We start from the raw sequence: 18,530 nt of genomic DNA, 5'->3' as shown, positions 1-18,530 counted from the left end.
AAAGCACAAGTCAAGTATTTAAAACAGAAGTGGGAAAAAGGCCGTTTGGGATCTATTGGGTAATTTGCAGGGTTTCTGACTCCCAGTCATTTCACAAGTTTGTTTTTCCACCTCAGTCAGACTGCTGAAATAAAGAGAGCTTGGGATAACCATGACTGGGCTCGTGTGAAATGACTGTAAGCTCAGTTCAGTTCTGGTACTGAAAACAAATTCCTCAGATCAGAATGTGCTCAGAAGCACCCTCTTCTGTAATCTTTTGCGAATCTTGAGGCTCTAGTTAAAAAACAAAGTCGATCCGACAACCCTGAAGTCTGCCTAACCTAGTTTAAAACACCTAAAATGCCCAGAACATCTAACATGCCTTTATTAAGGTGCTTCCCTTCTGTGGAAATAAAGTAGCAGCATAACACAACATCTACTTAATCCCAGTGAAACCCAGTGGTTCCAGTGGAAATCAGTAGCAAGAGCGGAACTGAAACCAGAATAGAGCATGTGAAAGCTGTTGCTAGACACTCCCTGGTTACAAAATGTACCCACTTATTTATAACTGATTATGAATTTCACCAAGATTATCTTGATGATCAATCAAGAAGAGAGTAATTTGATGATACAACCCAAAAAGCTCTTGCAGAAGGACACACATTTCCATTTTACTGAAGATAATTAAAGGGAGAATGAATGGCAAGGCGGGGTGGGGAAGGGAAGGGAAGCAAACGGCAGTAGGGCAGGGGAAGCTAACGGAGAAGACATACAAGAGAATATTTTTAGGCCATCAGTGATACCAGGATTGGAGCTGATCAATAAGAATTTCAGCCCATACACGCTGGAGAATCAAAGGACAAATTCAAATATGCAGTGAGCACATGCTTCCAAATGTTACATGGCATTCTGTTTGTGTGCAACTGTTAGCTATTGTTTCGAGCGTCTTTTATCACACCATCACCACCTCCCTCTCTTCCAAGAAGATATCATTGGGTTTATACCTGCACATTCATTTACACATGCACAAACGATAGCGTGGCCACAGCAGGGCTCTTATGGTATCCAATTCCATAAAGCAGTTGCCTTGAGTGAGCTGCAAACCACTTGTTTCGAGAGCGGCTTAAGCACTGAAGTGTTTGGAAGGTTGCTATCAGAACAGATCAAAGCAAAACAAAAACAGCTGCACGTGTTCTTTCAGGCTATAGCCTCTACTCTGATATGCACACAGCATTACTGTATGTACAGGCTTCCCCACTCACTTCAATGGAAAGACAGCTCTGTTCCCTTTGTTTGCACAGAGCTACCTCCTCCATTGAAGTGACTGAGCAAGTCTATGCAGGCAACGGAGATCTATGAATATGCCACAGCCTCTGCATTCACAAAAAAGCATTAAATAAATGTGCGCTGTGTCCACTTCATAAATTTAATGTGCCCCATTACCTGCTGTAATGTGGTGGCAAAGGATATTGCAGCAAGCCAGGAAGCCCCTGGTTCAAATCTTTCCTTGGCAAGATGCTCAGTTAGATGGCCTTTGGCAAACCATTTCTTAGCCACAGGTCGCCTTATCTGAGTCTAAGAGATATTAAATTAATGTTGACATGTCTTGGGAGATTCTTGGAAGGATTACTCAGATAATGATATGAAGCATGTTGGACATTTTAAAGCACTATATAGAAATACTAAGTATTACCATCCTCATCAAAGACGTTATTCTAATTATTCCCAAACAAATCTACATGGATTTTCAATGAACCCTTTGGCAACGGTGTAAAGTCTTGGAGGAAGAGACACAGCTCAGACCACATACTTTGCATGCAAAAGGTCCAACCTCAGTGCCTGGCATCCCCAGGTAAAGTGTTCCATGTAGAGTCCTATCTGAAATCCTGACAAATCACTGCTAGTTAATACAGACAGCACTGGGTTAGATGAACCAATGGCTTGACTTGGCATTAAGGAAGCTTCTAGAAATTAATATATCATTTTTTCAGAATACAGAATATAATACAGGTTGCATTCAGACAACACAATAGCGAATGGCGGGGTAATAATCAACTCTTCAGTTGTTCATCTAGGGGTTACTCCCCATACAACATAATAATAATTAATCATGCTGTGGATTAGGATCAGCACTGACTATTAGTCCATGTATTAGTCCACACTAAGTTGACTCACTCATCTCCCGCATTCGCTCCCCTCTCAGTCCTCCCACCTGTATCCCATTAGCCATTGCTGCCAAAAATCTATTCAGCCAGCTGAACTAGAGGGGCAGCCACCACTTTGACCACTCTTGCCTTGCAACTCTGTGGCTGAGGAAATAACCAACGGCACCCTCCACACAACATAATAGCAGTTCAAAAAGCCAACACTGCATAGCGTTGGTTATTTGCATTGGTTATTTTGGCCAAATAACCAACCATTAGTTAAAAAACTCCCTCCACACAACACGATAACCCATGGGGGATTAAATAACAAACCATCAACTATTTAAGCCACCACTGGTTATTGTGTTGTCTGAACCTAGTCATAATCTCTCAAATAATCAATGAAATCCCTGGTGCCTTCTCTCTCTCTCTCTCTCTCTCTCTCTCTCTCTCTCTCTGTGTGTGTGTGTGTGTGTGTGTGTGTGTGTGTGTGTGTGTTTCTGTTCAGCATCAGCTGAACCCAAGTTAGTTTCCCACTCCACAGAGTGTCCTTGTTCAAGGAATGCACCTCTTTCCCTACTGCCAAATGCCTTTACAACTTTGTTTCTGGAAGAGAGATCTACTGACAGTGCATTACTTAAAGAGCAAGCTTCTACCAGCCTCTGAAAACAGAGTCGACTGCTCCCTATACTAGCTTTTAACAAAAAAGTAACATGTAGGAGCTATAAAACTGTTATGGCAGTGAAGGTGAAAATTATATATCATACTTTTATCCCACCCTTCTTCCGAGGAGCTCAGGTTGGCGCGCATGGGGTTATCTTGTTTTTATCACCGCAACAACCCTATCATGTTGAAAACTAGAGATTCCATTAGGCTGAGTTAAAGACGACTGTGTTGCCAAGAGGCAACAGTTCTTTTAAGGATTCAGAATACAATGAACACACTAATGTATGAAGGCTAAAAAAATTATTAGAAGCAAATTAGGAGAGAGCAAAGCACAAAACTTCAAAGCAAGATCAGAAAGCATCCATCACTTCAGTCACTGGGAACCCCTTTCTCAGTGACAGATCCACTTCAATGGCCTGGCTTACAACAAAGCACTGTTCCAGATCGGCCTACATCAAGATTCTGGATTTGGAGGGTTCCAGGGAATGACATACTATCCCTCTGATCCCTCCTATTCTGGACAAAGTGCAATGAAAATGTTTGGCAATAATCCGGCAAAGAGAACTCTCATCTGAGCTACTGCGCTAACAACAAGTAGCCCAACCTTGAGACTTATCTACCAGTCTCAAGCTACACAGTGTCAAACAGAAAACTGGCCTTGGGAACTCATGAAAAAAACTGTAGCTAACCAGCAAAATCGACAGGGCCAACTGGAAATGACATGAGAAAGCACTTTATGTGCACCACTAACTCTGATAAATAATAATGGTCTTCTGCATTTTCACCACAGTGACCCAGTGAGCTTCATGGCTGAGCAAGAAGCTGAAGCCAGTCTTTCTGGCCCAAGCCCACTTGATCACAACAGCTGCACACAAAATATCACACATACCCCATTCTACTAGGCACACCCTAATGCATCCTTCCCAACCTGGTGCTCTCCAGATGTGTTGATTTACATAGCTGGCTGGGAGTTATGGGAGTTGTAAACCAATACATCTGGAGGGTGTCAAGTTGGGGAAAGTTGCCATCATGCTTTTTAGTGTGATAGACCTATCACAGACGGAGTGAATTAATAATTGCTTCTGAAACCCAGGAGCGCCATCACAATGCGTAACGACATTAGTGAAAACACCAGTTAGAACAGCGATATCAAAATCACCTCTGCAATCATGAGGACTAGCAATTTACTTTTTAAAAGCAATCAAACAAAATAAACATATAAATTTCCCTAAAATAATATGAGCCCTAATCCATACTGCTTAAAAATCGCTCTCTTTTTTACAATGGCTTCTTGTTAATTATTTCTTTTTATGAGCTTGACATCTTTTTTGATTTCTTTAGTTTTGAACACATTTCATCATTTTATCATAATATTAAACAAAATTAAAAGCTATAAAGAAAACAAGGCCCTGGACCAGTAAAAAATAATTAATGGGAATGGTTTCCAGGAGCCCACAGTCCATTATATTTGAATCCAAAAAGTTTTACGGTGTGAAGAGCAAGGGGTTGTTCTTGTTTTTATCAACCATGGGATTCCATCCTGAACAAACCTGCCAGCAAACAAATCACACACAACTCTGCAGGACTTGATTCCGAGGGACAAAGCAGACGTTTCTTTAAAGACATAGCTAGCAACTATGACTTTTTTTCATTTTCAATGTAGCGAGTGGTGCAGGGACCCCGATCCAGACCCTAGTGTGGGAGGTTGTGGGGGGGGCTTTAACCCTCCCCCTTCACAATGGGCCCGATTTGGATCAGGGGGGCGTGCCTGCAATTTCTATTGCAAAGCAGTGATTCATAACGCCACCCTATCCAAACTAGGGTCCCAATATGGACTGGGCCCCTTGTGGCTACTCTAGAGTAAAAAAAAAATGCAATTGCTAGCTATATCTTTAATGTAACATCTTTTTTGGTTCTCAGTGAAAATACACAGGAGCAGGCTACAAACCTATTTTCGTTTTAAAGTAAGGGTGGACAACTTGTGGCCCTCTAGATGTTTGGGACTACAACTCCTATTAGCCCATACCGTTGGTTACGCTGGCTATGGTTAGGGTTATCCCTGCCTGGGATCTACCAGATTACCAACTGAAGACCCACTGTGGGTACAGTCTTGACTCGTGAGTCATTCTTTGAACTCTTGCGAGTTTGTCTTCTGCACATTTCAATAGTATTGTGAAATGGGAGCACTTACTTTTTTCCCTCCAGTTACGAACTGCTTGCAATGCGATCTCAGAAACTGAGGGTGAACAGCAACAATCTGCACATAGAAGAGGAAAAGAATTCATTATTCTTTTGGAAGTGTGATTTTATGAGCTCCAGAAGGATTTATATACACGGAAGCCATCATAACCTAATTGTTGTGTTTCCATATACCATTTTAGATCAAATCATACTCCCTGGTAATGTTAACATACAGTGCATTTTTGTAGCATTCACACACACTATAGGTTTGTGATTTATTTTTTTTGTCCACCCTGTGTCATGGTCCCAGTTTTAACTAGGGCTGTAGACAGTTCTATAGCTGGTGTGTACACATGACTGCACACAAATCATCATGAACCACTATCATTGTTCATACCAGACATTTTGAATGGGAATCTGTTAGGTATTTCTTTCCTTTCTTTTTAAAGAGGAATTTACATCACTATAAGAGTGCATCTGTTAAGAACTAACCAAGTACTTACTTTAATTGGGCAGTCAAATGTTTCGTGGAATTCTTCCCCTGTGTACAATCCAAACACCTGTACCTGAAATCAAATGATATGCTTTTAACCTTATATTAAATTGTCTATTATTTATTCCACTTCAGAAGTCAGAAGGGGAGTATAAATGGCAACCGTAAATACATATTAGTTTACTTTAAAAAAAAAACAAAAAAACTGCAGCACACTTTCATGGTTTAAAATTATCCAAAGCTTCCCTTGATTCCATTCAAGTATTTCATGCAAACACCAAAGTGCTTCTAGCTGCTAGAACCCACAGAAGGACAAAGGGCTCTCGGTGCTTTATACCAATCACTTTCACTGAATTGATAACTTCACCAAAATAAAAAAAATCAATTTTTTACAATAAATAGAACATGAATACTTTTATTTTCTCAGAGAACCCCACTTTCCTACTTTTATATGTTTTCATATGTATTAAAATGCAGCTTCAAAAATGCTACAATTATTAACACACTGGGTGAAGAATGCACCCAGCCACATTTCAGTTGTATCATACATTTGTCATTAGCAAATCTTCAACAAAACTTTTAAATGTTGAGGTAATGTCGTGGTGAATTTCTGAGTGACAGCTCCCCAAATGCACACCAAGAAAGAGGCAGTAGAAGCAACTACCTATGTTTGGAAATTCTGCACATTTCCCAATTCATATTTCAAGTGGATAAATTGTTGAATGGGGGGTGGGGGTGAAACTCAGTTTCAAATCCCCACTCAGCCATGAAGGACACTGGGTGACCTTAGGCCAATCACTTTCTCTCTTTCATCCTAACATATCTCACAGGATTGTCACAAGGACAAAATTTTTGGAGGAGACTTTGCTCCATGTCCTGCCACCATCCGTGGTACAGTTGGCGGAAATGCAGAAGAAAGCACAGACTGTGGACCATCCTGCCCCCAGAGTGCAGGTTGACTTCTCCCTAATAGCCTTTAGATCTCACACCTAAATGCCTTTTATTCCTGCAGGCCTATAGAATAGCACTGACTCCTAAATGTTGCTGCTGATTACCTTTTGTGTCATTCCATTGGGTTTTTTTTAGGTCAGTATATTATTGGTAGGGATGCACCCGACTGGGTCTGGGAATCCAATGGCCTCCCTTGCGTTCACCACCACCCCCGGACGCAGTCGGGCGCCGGCAGCATTTTCCCAGACCTGCAAATCAAGTGCTTGTGTAGCCGAATGCGCACTACGCCCCCATCCAGAGTCTACATTTTGTGCAACAATGGAGTCTCCAGAAATTGTGCATTTCCCCCTGTTGCGTAAAAGGGCTTTTTACAGCCACCATTTATGTAGTGGGGGGAATTACGTAATTTCTGGAGCCTTCATTGTCACATGCAATGGGGGTTCGAGATGGGGATGGACCACTGCCAGGCTCTCGTCGGACACTCACCAAGCCACCAAAGGAGCTTGCGAGTGGGGGGAAACAGCAGCTGAGGGGCGAGCATCCCACGAGTTGGACCCAGGTGAGTTCACCCATCCCTAATATTGCTTTTAAAACATGCTGCTGTTAGCTACCCTGAATGACTATTGTGGTTGGAAAGACAGGATAGAACGATTTTAATAAATAAATATTGTTGAGGAACTGCAATGCATGACATCTAGAAGCCATGCCTATCTTTCCAAGTAATGTCTTGAGACTGCAGTCTGTTCAAATGCCCAGCAGCCTCAGTGCCAGAAGTTTATTTTTGTAATCTAAATAACATCAAATCACACCAAAACTTTTACTTCTTAAAAATCTAAACACATCCATGGTAGCACAGTTCTGAGTATCTTACACAATTATTGGCTTTTACCTTATCTTGCTGAGACAATTGCATTATTCTTAAGAGTGTTTCTTACAGGCTGTAAAAATCTACAACCTCTTTGACCGGCAATAGCATCTCAATTATTGTGTCAATTATTGTACCATCAAGATATCTTTGGGGAACAACACCTTTGGATACATAAACTGACTCCTTATACACTCACCAAAAGCTTTTAAAAAATAAGCACAGATTAAACAGGTTTATTTATTTTTGCTCCCATGGCAAAAAATGTGTGCATATGTATTCATATTAATTTATTGAGCTTAAATTTTTCAGTGGATGATCCTAAAAATTCTGCCTAAGAAAGTGATAAGTAAGAAACAGTGTTCTACCCAGTTAAGTGAGATAGATCTTAAGAAGTGACATTAATACACTGTGCTCGCTAACAGCAGCATTATTCCCTGAAAAAGCATCCTGAGTAGATTATGTTTGGAATTTTATCATCACAACCAATATTAGCAAAGACTGCCACAGACTTAAAAACAAACAAATAAACAAAGACATTCTAATAAGTGGAGAAATCGATCATCAAAATCACTAAAATGTCAGAGCTCTCAACATTCCAAGAAAACACTGATAATTGTTGACTGTGCAGTACACAAAATGATGTATGTCCCCAGTCGAGGAAGAAGGTGCCACATTTTTAAGGAAACTGTACGTAATATATATATATATATATATATATATATATATATATATATATATATTGATTTCACATTTGTTTAACGCAGCCACTGTAAGGCACTATATTCTTCTGATAGACTATGACTGCTTATCAAAAGATTTCAGAGGAAACAATCATAAGGTTTAAAAAACACACATAGACGAAACACCACCAGCCCACAGAAATCCTGCCCACAAAAATCCAATTTTGTGGATTTATAGCAGAGAAGCATTAAGCTACTGTCTTGCAGGAACATCGGACTAGTCACTGAAGTATAACTGGCACAGTAGTAATGATTACAGTGACAAGTCCCCCTGCCACAGCTGTTAATCAGTTTAATACCAGTAACATTATTGACATTCCTTGTAATTACTTTTCCGAAGGCACATTTGGACCAAATATATTTGACTTTAGTTATGAGTTTTCTGCAAGTGAGTCCAGTATTAAAACAGACGATCCTGGTGCTGTTCTTGTAGGTCTTCACTATATACTGATGTCCCAACAATCTGGAAAGTAGCACATAAGTCTATGCAAAGCAGAAAAGTGAACATGGATTGTTTTGTCGTACCTTGCCATCTTCAGAACATACACCCATGTGCTCTCCACTTTCATCCAGGCTAATCTGATTGATTTTAACTGGACTCTGTAAAAAAAAGTTGAGAGATGGGGGAGAAGGAGACATTTTAAAAAGCACAATAGTGAAGAAACAAATCGCATCAGCTTGCCACCCAAACATAAATGAGGCCTGGAGTACTTATAAACCACCAAGTTGAACACTGCTCACTAGTCATATGTAATAGTCTATCAGAGGCTCAACCTGTTTTTGCTGTCTGCCTAGGACTGCAAAAATAAAAGCATGTGTGTTAAGAACATCCAGGGCAGACCACAACAGTTAACTAAGAATGCTACTGCACTGGTTTAGCCATAGTTCTCCAGTTTTCTATTTTCACAGATTATCCATATGAATTTGTCCACAAGAGAATCTCTGCACATTACAAAGGATGTTGAAGGATATTTTATGGTACACACCCAAAATGCCTCTGGAGCTGTACATTATAGGGGACTTTTGGCAGTGGTGGACACCCCCTGCAAAGCTTCCAAGGAACACAATTTGCAACTAATCACATAAGGGACACAGCAAACCTAAGAGCTGGCTGGGTAAATGACGCAACCGATCAAATATTCCTATGTTAGAAACCTGTGACTTAAACTGCGGGGTGGGGTTGGAAGTATAATGTTTCGTATATTCTTCCCTGCTCCATCACTGAGTAGCCAGTGACCAGAGAGTTGCTATTTGAAACCCTGCCATAAGGTTCTTATGGAGCTAACATGGCACTGACCACTGCCAGGTTCTTGGGAACCTTATAATATGGAATATTTTCTGCTGGTGGCAGCCATCAGTAGCATTGAAAAGCTGTGGGGGATTCTGTCTCTTGTAGCACTTTTCTGTCCTGTTGAGCTGCTTAGCTGTTTCTGATAACTGCACACAAATTCCCATCATCATTGCATCACAGTGGTTTGGGACGAGACTATTTGAAGGGGTGCCTTCTCCCTCATGAGTCCTATGATCATCAAAGGCTTTGCTCCATAACTTTCCAACTTCTGTTTGCTGGGACACGGGACAGGGCCTTCTCAGTAGCACTGCCAAGACTGAGAAATATCCTTCCTCAGGAGTCTTGATTGGCCCTTCTCTTTTAATCCCTAGGCAAATTGTCAAGACATAAGCCCTGCAGCTGCTACAATTGAGGTTTTTTGCTGCCCTGTGAACTCTCAGGACTTTTGTATTTTATTTTATCATTCTGTTTATTTATTTATTATTGCATTTATATCCCGCCTTTTTCCTCCAAGGAACCCAAGGTGGCATACATAATTCTCCTCCTTTCCATTTTATCCTCACAACAACAACCCTGTGAGGTAAGTTGGGCTGAGAGTTTGTGACTGGCCCAAAGTCACCCAATGGGTTTCCATGACTGAGTGGGGACTAGAACCCGGACGTCCCAACTCCCAGTCCAACATTTTAGCCACTACACCACTGTGATTTTATCGTGCATACATTTCATCATATTGTAAGCTGCCTCTGGGTCTCTTGTAGCCAAAAGCGGGTCAAAAAACTTATAAATAAAAAAATATAGCAAGTCAGTTCCAACAATCTATCTAGTATTCATTTGAATTCACAAAAGTGAGGGTGGGTATTTTATTTATTTATTTACTGTGCCTGCTTACCCTACCCTGTGCCTGTTTGCATTCTCTTCCCCTCCTTATTGTTTCATTATGATTTTATTAGAATGTAAGCCTATGCGGCAGAGTCTTGCTATTTACTGTTTTACTCTGTACAGCACCATGTACATTGATGGTGCTATATAAATAAATAAATAAATAAATAAATAATAATAATAATAATAATAATAATAATTTATTGCTTGCATTTTTATACCACCCAATAGCTGAAGCTCTCTGGGCGGTTTACATAAATTAAAACCATGAAAACCATTCAAAATATAAACAAATAGTGTAAAAGCATAGTATAAAATTGCATTTTATACTATGCTTTTATACTATTTGTTTATATTTTATTACTATTTGTTTATATTATATTACCGATAAGCGGAAGCAACATCCACATTTGTGAACAAACAGGTCCCAAAGTGAGATTACTTATCATAGAATCATAGAATAGCAGAGTTGGAAGGGGCCTACAAAGCCATCGAGTCCAACCCCCTGCTCAATGCAGGAATCCACCCTAAAGCATCCCTGGCAGATGGTTGTCCAGCTGCCTCTTGAATGACTCTAGTGTGGGAGAGCCCACAACCTCCCTAGGTAACTGATTCCATTGTCATACTGCTCTAACAGTCAGGAAGTTTTTCCTGATGTCCAGCTGGAATCTGGCTTCCTTTAACTTGAGCCTGTTATTCTGTGTCCTGCACTCTGGGAGGATCGAGAAGAGATCCTGGCTCTCCTCTGTGTGACCACCTTTTAAGTATTTGAAGAGTGCTATCATGTCTCCCCTCAATCTTCTCTTCTCCAGGCTAAGTATGCCCAGTTCTTTCAGTCTCTCTTCATAGGGCTTTGTTTCCAGACCCCTGATCTTCCTGGTTGCCCTCCTCTGAACACGCTCCAGCTTGTCTGCGTCCTTTTTGAATTGTGGAGCCCAGAACTGAATGCAATACTCTAGATGAGGCCTAACCAGGGCCGACTAGAGAGGAACCAGTACCTCACGTGATTTGGAAGCTATACTTCTATTAATGCAGCCCAAAATAGCATTTGCCTTTCTTGCAGCCATATTGCACTGTTGGCTCATATTCAGCTTGTGATCTACAACACCACTTGGGATGGTGTTTAGAGAATCAGGATTTTGCCACACCACTGGACACATTATTTCATACCCTGTACTAAGTGCAGCACAGAAGCAATGACCCTTAAGCCTGGAAAATAGTCAAACTGGCTCCCACTGAAAAGAACTTTAGAACTTAGATGATTAACCTGAGGACAAAAATAAGGATTTCATGAAGAAAGTCTGGGTAGTTGTGTCAATGAGGAATAAATGCCCCCAACTGAATTACCATTTGCTGCAGTTTTATTTCTCATGGAGACCTGTTTGGAATTCTGGACAATATAAGTAAGTTTGACTGTTCAAAAGGAATCAATAACGTCAAGCTGACACTATTAGAACAAAAATGTAACTTTAATAGGTGGGGGAAAAGTTCAGGAGAAATGGTTTGTGTGCTTGGCAGGGAGGAGGCCGGTAAGTATCTTATAAGAAAAGCTTTCTGCAAAACCCTAAATTTGAAGAAAAGCTGCCACTTGCAAAATACAGCTTGTGTGATAATCAATTACCTAATGTAAAATGCTTGAAATAAATACACTTAGTATGGATTATGTCAGCTCTTCAATTAGGAATAAATTCATGGCCATTCAAAGAGCCTCTTTTAACTGTGTGGCAACTTCTTCTCCCCTGATGCTCATCATCATCCCACCTTATAGTGTCAGTCCCTCAACGGTGAACCTGAGAAATCAATCTGCTAATGTATAATTTGTAAAGCTCCTCTGACTAACAAATGGATAATTGATTCTTTCACAAATGCTGCATCCCCCGTGGAAGGGAGGTAGAATGAATAACAAACATTAAGCCTGGATTTGACTCCAATTGTAGGAGAGAGGCAGTTGTTGTGAGCTAGAATTCTAAACATTTTAAAAGTTGACTGTGTGGCTTCCGGTCTTTAGCCATGGCTAACAAGCATGCAACATTCAGAGGAGGAGTATGAAAAGCAGATTAGGGTTCAGTGGTATTTGTAGCAAACGCCACGTTTTATTTGAGGAGGGTCACGCTGATTATACACTCACACTAAGAAGCATTTTCATCCCGATCTTAAAACAAAACAAACAAAAACGTCAAATGATCCCAGTATATTCTAGACACCATATCATATTACCCTTGGGTTCCTTGGAGGAAAAAAGATGGGATATAAGTGGGATATAAATAAACATTAAACAAATGTAGTTTGGAAACTGCCTTATACCAGTAACATAGGAAGCAGCTTTATAACAGGACAGATTATGGCTGCATTCAGACATAACATTAAACCATAGATTAGTGCTACATGACCGAGCCATGAGCTCATGCACTTCCCTCTCCTTCTCTGGCATGGTTGTGAGGAGACTGGAAACATCTGCTTTTGGGTTAAATTAAATGCAGTTTGTTGTTTTGCCCAAAGCGGGACAAACTGTGGTTAAACTATGATTTGTCTGAACAAGCCAGGATCAGAAACCACCACTTGACTTGGGTTTGTTCAGGCAAACCACTGTTTAAACTAACAACAAAACCTCAAACTGCGGTTACTTGAAAACAGAAAAAGGCGAGTCCAATCTCCACCACAAGAGGGAAGGAGGCTCATGCACCACAGTGAAGTCTTACAGCTGAACCACCTCATTTTGTTCATATAGCCCAGCATTGGTCACTGTGACTGGCAGCAGCTTAGGCAGTGGCCTTTCTCATCACTTGATCATTTTAAATGGAGATGCCTGGAACTCTCTGCTTGCGAAGTGTGCGCTCTACCACTCTTATGATCCGTCCTTATATCCAAGGAGCAGCATAGTGGGAGGCGTTAGGGTGGGACATGGCTAAAAGAGTGGCAAAAGGGGTATCTGGATATAGATGAAAATTATGAGTTCATGAGAATAAGGGTTATGTGGTTATGCAGAGTACACAAGTACCACCCTTTGGACGTTGAAATCTTTGGCTTCAATAAAGCCCGCTTTAGATACTTTATATGGAAAGCAGCTACATATGTAGTCACCTCTGGTAATCACACATGAGATTTTCTTGCTGTGATTACATTCATGCACCGAATGTCTTCTGCTGTAAAGTTCATGGGTTTTCACCAGAACATATTAGGCTCTAAGATCCTTGATATGTTTAGATGCTCCTGATCCAGCAGCATTTATGAGCACACTGCCCATAAACATTAATCCTGGAAAATCCAGTTTATCATGACATGTAAACTGAGCCTTAGACATACTTAAAGCAATGAAAATGAACTTGTCCCATTTATTTCAAAGGTCTAGTCCAAGAACGATTAAGCCTGGATCCAACCTAACTTCTTTAAGTGGTGACGTACTTTTTTTTTTTTTAAAAAAAAAACTTTGTTCAAAATTGTGATGACATAAATGAGATGCTTGCTTTCAATAATATGTTGTTGAAGAAACCTTTATTTTTAAAACATTATTCTTATATATTTTTTATTTTTACTGTGCTATTATTATTATTATTATTATTATTATTATTTATTTATTTATATAGCACCATCAATGTGCTACAGAAGATTTCAAATCCACTTATACTTTCCAATGCAATGAGGGGCAGGTCTTCTTAAAGACCAATTCTTGGATGGAAGGGCAAGGAAATTACAATACTATTTCTAGTGTCCTGAAAAATAATAATAATAATAATAATAATAATAATAATAATAATAATAATAATGGAATTGCCATGACTTTTAACTGAATTACTTAGCATTCCATGAGAGTTGCAATAATGAGCAATCATACACCCTGTTATGACTTTTAAAATGAATAAAGTCCAACTTTTTATTAGAACTAAATCTGTTAGCTATACAAAGTTCAGTTTCAACAATGTCTTAACCCCATTGGGAATAAAGGATTGTTGTATTCGTGCACTTTGTTCATCATGTTCTCCGACATGTCATTTTATATTCTTAAGTATTCATGCTTGTTCTCTCTCTCTTTTAATGGCAAGAAAAGGCTTCAAGTCCATCATTAATGTCACCTTCTATAACAAGTGCTGTCCTGTTTTAATTCCATTGCTTTTGACTTCCTAAGAAGAAAATCATCTCCATGTAAACAACATTTTATTAATGACAGAGGTCTTTAAATCATTCTAAATGGTGGCGCTTCGGCATATTAGCACACAAATACACTGTTAACAGCACATATTATCTAGCCTTATTTCTTTTGTCCTTATGCACTTGTCTGGCCAATAAGAGCATCTGAGCATTTATTGCAAGACATTCCTATGTTTGTTTAGCAAAGTGGGAGATGTTGCATTTTGCCCCTCCCATGCCCTCCAGCAATGTAAGAAGACATAGGCCAGTGGTTCCCAAAGTGGGTGGTACCACCCCCTTGGGGGCGGTGGGATTGCATAGGGGGGTGTTAAGAGTCAAGGAGGCGGCAGGGGGGGCACTAAGCGGCAAAGGGGTAGGAGGGGGGTGCTCAAGGTGGTCTTTTCCAAGAAGCGCCTCTCCAGAAGGTCTTAAAACCTAGGGACATTTTTATGGGAGAAGGTAGTTTGGTCCCAAGCCATATAGGGGAAGAATCCACACATGTATTCATACCGTTTAAGAAGAGTCCTTTTAACGGTGAATTGAAATGTTTCCAAAGCACCAAAATGCTAAGAGACATACCCTGCTTGGTGTGCCCCGCCACGCCGGATGCAAAACAGAGGCGTTTGCTCTCTTTTCCCACCCTCCCTCGGCAAGCCTGCGGCAGGTGCTTCAGATTTTGAATAAATATTTAATCAATTGTTACGGTTTTGAATTTTATTGTTATTATCTTCCTTAGTGGGTCGCTGAAAACCGCTATTCTGAATAATGATTTTTATAGTGTAGAGTAGGGGGCACTGGGCATAAGTTTGTGGAACCAAGGGGGCAGTTACCTGCAAAAGTTTGGGAAGCACTGCCATAGGCCATGTTGAGGAGTTCCTTTCTACCCTTATTCCTAGCAATAACAATACTGAGAGGGGCAAAAGCCATATGAATAGGCTCCAGCACACCACAAAGATCATAATGCCACTGCTGAGCCCAACAAATCTCAAAAGGTCAAATAGTCACTGCTGAACTATGAAAGGGGAAGTAGACCTCTTACAGATGTGAGATCCCCTGAAACATTCTGTTTCATAGGGCAACACTGACAGGACATAGAGAGATTAAAGGCAAATATATACTGAAACATATGATGGGCATTCTTGAAGTTAGGGTTTAGTAGATGGTGGGCGGGGTTATAGTTTCAGTAACCATGGTAAAGACCTCGTACAACTTTGGATTTTAAAACCGCATCATTTTATTTTTACTCTGAAGAAACACCTCCTAACGTTTGAGAACTTGTAACTTTTAAACAACTACACAGCCCAAGGAACTATAGCTTTTTTACCCATTTTCAGTCTCTCACAGGGGAAAAAAAATGGTAGGCACAGGCATAAAATGCAGCTTAAGGGAAGAGAAAAAAGCTCTGGGAATCAGCAGTATACTAGCTTCTTAGGACCAATCCTTTCCAAATCCCCCCAATACTTTTAAAAGGTTGTTGGGATTTAGCAAACACACATCTATCTAATAAGCTTCCTCTCTCTTAAAAGACTGTGCTGTGCCAAACCCTTTAACTCTGCTGAGCTCCCACTACAGGGAACATACCAAAGGGTAATATACCAAAACAAGGAGGCTATTTAGTAGAACCAGTGGTTCAGCTATATCTTTCAGAGACAAAGCTTAGGTATGTGGCAAAGGTGAAATACTACTACATTCATTGCCAGTATATAACAGAGACCACCGTTCACTGAACAAATGACCTGCCACCAAACCCTTAAAATATTTCAATCATCTCAACTGGATAAGAAAACTACAGCCCAAGTAAGGCAAGATAGTATCAGAGGAATTTACTTGTGCCAGGTCTTTCAAAAAAGTAAATGGTGGACATATAGCCATCATGTAAGCAGAAAAACTGTTTAGTTTGTTAAGGCATTCCCCCCCCCCCCCGCCCCCAACCCCACATGAAAGAAAATATTTGAAGATTTATTCTTGGGTATTGAGAAATGCCAAACCATGTGTTGGAACTGTGGTTGCAACTCTGCAGAGCTTAAACAGCATTAAAAACCCCATAAATTTTAGAAAAGTCTGGATAAAACGAAGGAAAGGAAAGAGGAAATGTTTAAAAATGTGTTTGTTTATTTAGTTTTTTAAAAAAGTCTTCTAAGATGTAAAAATAAAAAAATTCCCTCCAGAAAAGGTAAAGTAAAAACAAGTTCAGCCCAGGACAAGACCTGTCTTACAAGTGAACAGAACACTGGCTTGCACACTGATGAGGCGGCATGCCAGGGTGAAGAATTTCCAAAATATTAATTTCTAAGTATGCTCTTTCCCTGCGATGACATTAAAATGTCTATTAACCTGCATATTTTTATTGCCATGGGGAATCCTCCAAGTATTACATGTATTTTAATCTCTGTACAAACATTTTCAGAATTTGAAAAAATAGTACACACTCAATTGTTGGCTCTAATATCTGAGATGACGTCCAAGTCAATATTAATCTACCAGTCAAATATAGCTAGACAATACATAGGCAGCTGTCAATGCAAAGAAAGAGGATTCAACAGAATTCTAACTTTCTTCAGAGCATGTTCTGGCAGTCCCTGACAAGAGATTAAACCATCCCATCTTTTATGTAATATTTTCTATAAGACCTTTACACTTCTTGCTGGCATTCTGTTAAATCAAATAGCACAACTTCCCAAGACCTGTTGGGGCAAGTCCTAACTTATGACCTGGGGACTATTTGCCCAAAATTGAGTTTTCCAATAGCATCCACTTCCAACATCCTATGAACTATGTACATGAAGCAAATTCCATTTTACCAACTCAATTGCACCTAAAGCTATGGCAAATTGATTGGTGCATAATTTCCCAAATTGCAAACTCCATGAACATAAGGATTAAATCTTAACCTAGTGCCATTAATATTCCTAGCTTTTACAGATTTGACTAACCCCTTTCAAAGGAAGGGGACTCATCACATTGATTTCAATGGGCCTTCATTGCAACTAACTTTTCTTGGAGTGTGCCCAACAGTGTCAATATCCAGTCTATACTTGTACATTATTTTTTAAAACATGTAAACATTCCATTCTGTGGTTTGGTTGGCATTTCACTGCTTTGTCTTCTATGCTACTGACAGTGACAACTGAAATGATGCAGTTAGAGTAATAAACAGAAAAATTTACACCGCCTGTCAAAGCATGTGAAATGCTGAAGACTAACGCATATGAAAGCCCAATCCAAAGTAAGATCTTTCTTTTCTAAATCAATACAAGAAGGCTTTCTTGCTACGTGGGGTGGGGTGGGGGACAGAAAGTGAAGCATTATTTTGCCGACAGCAATTAGCTAGGGTTTTTTATTCTCCACAGTAATAACACCAACAGGGTCATTAAAGTGTTTGCTTTCCTGTCAAATGTAAAACTGTATCAAGGCCATTTACAACATATGCCATGCATCAAATGGGCATGGGTGGAGCGGGTGTGCATCCGTCTGTCTGAACAAAGTTGTGACAAAGGAAAGACCGGGTATTGGTTAAAATGGAGCAAAGTGTGACAATGGGTGGAGCGATGGTTTCAAAGGCCTTTCAAAGTGTGACATACTTCATGGATAATCCCATCAAGGAAATATGAAGCTCAGATCACCTTCAGTAGTTCATGCAGCATGAAATCGTAATGTGTTGAGAAACCAGGGCAGGACACACAAGCAGACAGCAAGCTTTTGGCTTCTTTTCATATATATCAGCCTTCCCTCCAGCTGTTTTGGACTACAACTCTCAGAATTCCTGACCATTAGCTGTGCTGGATTGGGATGAGGAGAGATGAAGTCCAAAACAACTGGAGGCCCCAGGTTGGAGAAGGCTGATATATGGCTTTAAAAGGGGGATTGGACAAGTTTGTAGAGGTTAGATCTATCAACAGCTATTAGCCACGATTGCAAAATGGCGCTTCTATGACCAAAGACTGAGCACTTCCAATAGGAGATGCTTAACACAAACAGAAGAGAGCCGTTGCTTTCCTGCCCTGCTTGTCAGAAACATCTGGATGCCCACCACTGGAAAGACGGTGTCGGGCTAGGTGGACCTTTGATCAGAACCAACAAAGCTCATCCTATGTTCTTAAATGCTGAAACTTTAATAGGGCTAAGTGCTACAAAAAGGAATCACCTCTGGGTTTTCAAGGTTGCAAAGAGGCAACCTGACTACTTTAACTTTTTCTGCCATTCTGATTAAACA

The 18,530-nt window shown here is 40.2% G+C and overlaps 1 protein-coding gene across 2 annotated transcripts in view; it reads right to left on the bottom strand.

The window, feature by feature from the left end:
* The window catches only part of VPS41 (VPS41 subunit of HOPS complex), a 138,775-nt gene that overhangs the window by 82,822 nt on the left and 37,423 nt on the right, over positions 1-18,530 (bottom strand). For both annotated transcript variants that reach the window (XM_063129564.1, XM_063129554.1), the window contains 3 exons: positions 8,548-8,622; positions 5,474-5,536; positions 4,981-5,046 (listed from right to left, as the gene is read on the bottom strand). In XM_063129564.1, the coding sequence (XP_062985634.1) occupies positions 4,981-5,046; positions 5,474-5,536; positions 8,548-8,622 (204 nt within the window). The remainder of the gene's footprint in view (positions 1-4,980; positions 5,047-5,473; positions 5,537-8,547; positions 8,623-18,530) is intronic.

This window comes from Elgaria multicarinata, chromosome 1 (genome assembly GCF_023053635.1).
Source record: "Elgaria multicarinata webbii isolate HBS135686 ecotype San Diego chromosome 1, rElgMul1.1.pri, whole genome shotgun sequence".
Taxonomy (NCBI): domain Eukaryota; kingdom Metazoa; phylum Chordata; class Lepidosauria; order Squamata; family Anguidae; genus Elgaria; species Elgaria multicarinata.
Note: the sequence above shows the minus strand (reverse complement) of the source record. Positions and strands in the feature narration are given on the sequence as shown.